Source organism: Tasmannia lanceolata, unplaced genomic scaffold (genome assembly GCF_043159265.1).
Source record: "Tasmannia lanceolata isolate RefF3 unplaced genomic scaffold, GAP_Taslan_0.1 ptg000019l, whole genome shotgun sequence".
Classification (NCBI taxonomy): Eukaryota; Viridiplantae; Streptophyta; class Magnoliopsida; order Canellales; family Winteraceae; genus Tasmannia; species Tasmannia lanceolata.
The window spans coordinates 883,064-889,773 of NW_027518696.1; the positions used below are offsets into that span (position 1 = coordinate 883,064).

The 6,710-nt window shown below is 36.9% G+C and overlaps 1 protein-coding gene across 1 annotated transcript; it reads left to right on the forward strand.

Moving 5' to 3' along the window:
- The first annotated feature begins 629 nt into the window (after positions 1–629).
- Positions 630–5,947, forward strand: LOC143852910 (putative boron transporter 2). Its single transcript, XM_077362564.1, has 12 exons — positions 630–1,286; positions 1,516–1,598; positions 1,886–2,078; positions 2,209–2,347; positions 2,845–3,010; positions 3,141–3,307; positions 3,467–3,640; positions 3,864–3,959; positions 4,034–4,171; positions 4,259–4,578; positions 4,677–4,944; positions 5,415–5,947. Exons 1-12 carry the CDS (start codon positions 1,183–1,185, stop codon positions 5,724–5,726), a joined length of 2,160 nt encoding a protein of 719 aa, XP_077218679.1. The 5' UTR covers positions 630–1,182; the 3' UTR covers positions 5,727–5,947.
- The last annotated feature ends 763 nt before the right edge of the window (positions 5,948–6,710 follow it).

A 6,710-nucleotide genomic window follows, 5' to 3' on the forward strand; every position in this document is an offset into this window, starting at 1 on the left:
AACTTTGAATTGGAGTAGTGCAAATGGGTGATTGAAAAAAGAAACATTAACTAACGGACCCTTATTCAATAGGTAAATGTCTTCTAAATTTCTAATGCTGTAATCTTTAGGATATGGGCCCACCGGATGAACAGTCGATGTCTGCTCCACGTCGCACAATGTCTGATTTTTATTTGGGAAATGATTTTATTTAACTTTTCTTTATTTTTACGAAAAGACAAACGAAAGGGGGTGGAAATATCATTTCCTATTTAACTTTGATCTTTCAAAAGGTCTGAAAATACCCTTGACATTGACTGAGAAGTTGACTGAGTAGAGGGGTATTTTGGTCATCCTAAAAACAACCTGACCCAGTTTTTTATTAAAAAAAAAATACAGTAGAAGATGCTTGGCTACTTCCAGCCAGCTTACTATGGACTGGCAAGCTTTTGAAGCTCTACCTCTACAAATCCCTCTTTCTCTCCATAGCCAGAAAAAAAGTCTCCCTTCTTTTTTCTTATTTTTTTAGACCCATAGAGTATATGCATTCTACATTTCCAGTCACTAAAATCTCCTGCTTTGTCAATTTTTTCACTTCTTTTTTCTTGCTTCTTTTGGGGTCTTCATTTTTCTAGTGTTTTTGCTTTTGTGAGTTGATAGTGAAGTTTTTTCATTCCCTTTTGACCATACTACACTCACATTGTCTCTGCATCAAATCTACAGTTACCTTTTCAACCCTTTTCAAGCTTATATATTTGGAGCTTTCCTCTCAGACCTCTATAGTTTTCCATCCTCCATTGATTAGAAAACTTCAATGCAAGAAGAAGGGTTGGCTTATTTAGGGTTGAATCATCCAATGCTGATGTGATTTTTAAATCTTCTCCATTTTTTGGGTTATGGGTTTTGAAGCTTAGGTTGTCTTATTGAGCATAAGTCTAGTGTTCTTAAGTCAGTGGTTCTTATTCCGGGCATCTTGTCCCTAAATATTTTCTTTTGTTTCTTATCTGTCCTTTAGCTTTATAAGATCCAATGTACATGTTTTCTAAGAAGTATCCTCAATTCAAGTGACCCATAAGCTACTCTTTAACTTGACATTACACATCTGATTCGTTCCCTTTAGGTTGTGATACTCAAATCATGTAGTTCATCACCTTTCATTCAAACCACTAAAGAAGGATATTCTGTTGTCTCAATTAATTAATCATGGAGGAGACATTTGTACCATTCCGCGGAATCAAGAATGATATTCAAGGAAGATTGATGTGTTACAAGCAAGACTGGACTAGTGGTTTTAGTGCAGGATTCAGGTACTAGTTTCTGCTATGAAGAAACGATCTATATTTATCTGTTATCTCTAGAGTAGGTGTTCATAAGAACACCATATTATCTGAACTCTAGAATAATGGTATTCAAATAGATGGACTGTGATGTTAAACCTAGTAAATGTCCAATTTTATCCTTCAATTTAGGCCTCTTCTATTGGTGAATTTTGATATGAGATGGTGTTAAACCTTGTAAATGTCTTCCGTTATTCAGGATATTGGCGCCTACAACATACATATTTTTCGCATCTGCAATCCCAGTCATATCATTTGGAGAACAATTGGAGAGAAATACTGGTATTTTAATTAGATTCATGGAGTAATTTTACTTAATTCCCACCTGATACCATGTGATGATCTTATTTTTCTTATTTTTTGAACGATAATACCGCATCATGAATTTAATCTTTCGATGGAAGTTCCATGTACTTCAAAGATGGTTTTGTTATGATACCATTTAAACTTTTGTCATTCAGTGCAACACTATTCTGTATAAAATAGAAACAGACCAACAGGGAATATAAGTCCCATTCTAAATCCTTGCTATTTTTCTGACATATATTTACCTCACTCACTATGGTCAGATGGAATTCTAACTTCTGTTCAAACATTGGCATCTACTGCAATTTGTGGAATCATACATTCAATCATTGGAGGTCAGCCATTACTGATTCTTGGAGTAGCAGAGCCCACTGTACTTATGTACACTTTCATGTTTAACTTTGCTAAAGATAGAGCAGATTTGGGACCAAAGCTGTTTCTAGCTTGGACTGGATGGTATGCTATTTGCTTGCATTTTGGAGAAAAATGATAGGAATAAATTTCTGACATATACAAACTGATTTGGTAGTTAATTTGTTTTCTATTTTCCTTATACTAAAGCTATTTGTGTTGATTGGATGAGCAGGGTATGTGTGTGGACAGCATTCTTGCTGTTCCTATTTGCTATTTTGGGGGCGTGCTCTATTATTAACAGGTTTACCCGTTTAGCGGGTGAACTGTTCGGCCTGCTTATTGCAATGCTCTTCATGCAGGAGGCTATTAAAGTAAGGAATTTAGTACTGATTTCAAGAATATATATATATATATATATATATATATATGATTTTTTTTTTGTCAGTTTTAGCTTTCATTGTCAATTAGGTACTTGGGTTTTCCACTTTCTTTTGTTTGTAGTTATGTATGCCAGTTTAAACAGGGCAGTCAAATTAATGAACATAAAAAATAAATTGATTTACTTGACAACTGCTATGTAAGGGTTAAACCTGAGTAGAACACAGTAAAACATATTAAACTGGGTTTATTGGAGTGGTATGATTCCTCTCCATTGTAAATATTTGAGATTCAGAATCAAGCTAAAGTGACATTCATAAGCAAAAGAAGGGCTTAAAGTGGAATTATTTTAGAAAATTTTGATTCCTCGAAGGACAATCTTAAGATTATTCAATAGTGGATTTTGTGTTTTTAAATCATTATTAAGTATAACTTTTATTAAATCCATTATCTCAAGAAGGTATCATTAAATTGTGGCTTGGCTGCTCAGGGACTTGTGGATGAGTTTCGCATACCCAAACGAGAAAATCCAAAATTATTAGAGTTTCTATCTTCATGGAGGTTTGCCAATGGGATGTTTGCTTTAGTGCTATCATTTGGCCTTCTATTCACTGCATTAAGGAGCCGAAAAGCACGGTCATGGCGATATGGGACTGGTATGTATAACTATTCGAATCAGCCATGTTCTTTGAACTTTTCGTATTCTTAAGAAAATCTATCTGTATGTAGTGAAAATGAACTTTTTCATGTTCTGCATAATATATATGAACAAGGAACTGTTTACAGGATGGCTGCGAGGGTTTATCGCAGATTACGGGGTGCCATTGATGGTTGTGGTCTGGACTGCAGTTTCTTATATACCTTCCGGTAATATTCCAAGTGGTATCCCTAGGCGCCTTTTCAGCCCAAATCCTTGGTCACCTGGTGCATATGCAAACTGGACGGTCATAAAGGCATGCCCTTACTTTCTATTCTTTATTCTTGATAGAAATACCTGATCTGTTGATCTTAGTCCTAGTAATTTCCATAAAATGGCAGATTTCTCTCATTCTACTTGATAACCTATTAATATTAGGAAGAATGACTTGATAATTTCATATTTAAACTGACAGGAAATGCTAGATGTTCCCGTTCTCTATATTCTGGGTGCTTTTATTCCAGCAACGATGATTGCAGTTCTCTACTATTTTGACCACAGCGTAGCATCTCAACTTGCTCAGCAGAAAGAATTCAATTTGAGAAAGCCATCTTCATTTCATTATGATTTACTTCTTTTGGGGTTTATGGTATACAAATATTTCTCTATTTTTCCATTTTTTTATTCAACTTGATTGAGGCTAGAACGTATGGTTTCGAGTGTTGTTCTTGATCATTACATTTCTTTGGAGCTAATTTTTAAAAAACAGAGCCATTTGGTAGATTGAAAATCAATGGATGATCAGTTTGTGTACTGTTTTATAAAAGTCACTTGATCTCCAATATAATTACATGATTGGCTTATTGTGTCAGGTAATATTGTGTGGTCTGCTTGGAATCCCCCCATCGAATGGTGTCATTCCGCAGTCTCCAATGCACACAAAGAGTCTGGCTACTCTTAAGCACCAGGTTAGCCATCCATACCACCAATGTCTTGGCTGAGCCAATTGATGGTTAAGTTCTCACTTAATTAATTTCTGCAGCTGCTTCGTAACCGACTTGTCAATACGGCACACGAAAGTATGAATAAGAATGCCAGCCTGGGACAATTGTATGGAAGTATGCAAGAAGCTTATAAACAAATGCAAACACCATTGATCTACCAAGAGCCGTCTTCCCGAGTATGGAAACTATATCATGATGGAGTTGAGAGATATAATTAAATTCAATGCTTTGTTTTATCTCTAAAACATGAGTTTCTTGAGCAGGGACTGAAGGAGTTGAAAGATACAACAATCCAATTGGCTTCGAGCATGGGGAATATTGATGCACCAGTTGATGAGTCCATATTTGATGTTGAGAAGGAAATCGATGATCTTTTACCTGTAGAAGTTAAAGAGCAGCGCGTGAGCAACTTGTTGCAGGCTACGATGGTGGGAGGCTGTGTTGCAGCCATGCCATTTCTTCGAAAGATTCCTACCTCTGTACTTTGGGGTTACTTTGCCTTCATGGCCATCGAAAGCTTACCGGGTAACCAGTTTTGGGAAAGGATACTATTGCTTTTCACTGCTCCAAGTAGAAGATACAAGTAAGTCTCAATTCTGTTTTCTTTCTCATATTTAGTTACATTTTGAAAGAGGTTAACGTATATCAATACTGGTTTGTGATTCTAAATAATCTTTGCAGGGTGCTTGAGGAGTATCACGCAACCTTTGTGGAAACTGTGCCTTTTAAGACGATCGCAGCATTTACAGTTTTCCAAACGGCTTACTTGCTGGGATGTTTTGGGATGACATGGATACCTATAGCTGGGGTTCTGTTCCCTTTGATGATCATGCTACTTGTTCCTGTAAGGCAATACATTCTACCTAAATTTTACAAAGGGGCACACCTTCAAGATCTAGATGCGTCTGAGTATGAAGAGGCTCCGGCTTTACCGTTCAACTTAGTATCTGTAAGTTCTGTTATTTCAATCTCCAAAGGGCTAGTTTCTTGTCGTGAAGGGTTCCATGAACAATGTCTGATTGAATGCTAGGTATCTCAACAAATATGAACGTACAAAACTAAAATAAGTATTACTTGTTTCCATAAATGCATGCCTAGTCTTTTGTTTTTCTTCTATGGGTCTTGTTTTGCATTACTGATAGCTCTATCTCCATTTGATGTTTTCCACCCCCTCTATGATGAACCCATAATTACTCTAGAAATGCTATAAATCATGTTAAACTCTTTTTTCCAACTATTTTACTGTTTTTGGCATTCTTACTTCACTAGTTGGACTGTGCATGCTGGGTTTGGATCATTTTCATTGATTGGTGGCAAGGATGCCTTATTGAAACACACGCAATTTAATAACAGTATGTAATGTCACTGGCATCGCGTTGTTAGCTTATCCTTGTTACATTTTTCCTCTGTTCATAACAGGAGGGAACCACAGGTATGAGAGTTTCTTTTGCAGATGATGGAGAGGTTCTAGATGAGATGATTACTCGAAGCCGGGGAGAGATCAGGCGTACGTATAGTCCGAAAGTAACTAGCTCAACTGGAACCCCAATTGTGGATTCAAAAGGCCTTCACAGCCCACGTTATTCAGAGAAAGCATACAGTCCCCGTGTCAGTGAGTTGAGACAAGCACAAAGTCCTCGGATCAGTGGAAAGGGACCATGCAGTCCAAGGACTGGAGAAGTGAAACCATCTAATTTGGGAAAAGATACTTGGGATTCGACTCCGAAGTAGAATGGAGATCCCATTGTTGCTGATATGTTGATACTGTAGGCAGCATATGACATGTTTTCATCTGTGTAGTTTTTATGTGTGGGCTTTGTGATTTGGAACTCCCTGTGGCTGAATCTACTGCTATCTCTTTTTGTTTCTCGTTCTATATATATTAGGGAGACGCTGTACTCATTAAATCAAATTAATAATAGAGATCAGGCTGAGAATATTTTTTTTCTGAATTTGAGATTCAACTCATTTGTTTCACATTGCAACATAAACTCTCTATTACATGGGAACTGGTTTAGTCCTTTGCAATTCTACGGAACTGGTCTAACGTGTTGAAATGCTCTCAGATACAGAACCTTATGGTATCTTAATCTGCAATGAAAGCATATATCAAGTTTACCTGTGATTTTATCAACATGCCACAATATTGAGAATCATAACCTACGTACTTCTATTACATCAAAGAAATTAAATATTTTAAAGAACATGAATGTCTGGTGTTTTTTTTTTAAATTGTAGACGCATTAAGCAGGCAAAAACAGTCGAAGACCGAGGTGGTCCAGAGAGAAACAAAGAAAGCACAACAACAAAAAGCAAATCAAAACAAGATATGTCTAACCAACCAGAAAAAAAGTCCAGGATCGAGGTGGTATGGAGAAACAAAGAAAGCAAAAGAATCAAATAAGAACAGAAGAAACTAAGCCAAAAAAGGCAGGCCCCACACAACACCCATACATGCCAAAAACCTAAAGGGAGAAGAAAGTCAATATTGCCATCTCTTCCCTATCAAACCTTGATCTACCGAGTCGATTTGCCTTGTTATTATCCAACTGTCATACGTGTCAAACCTCAATATCGTGCTCTACCATTGCCTCAAGAATCTCCCCTGTAGCATCCGCAAATCTCCAAGGAAAACCAATACCCCCTTAGACCCATCTTACCACATTTATAGAGTCCCCCTCAGTGATGAAACTATCCTTCTAACTCTTCCCACCA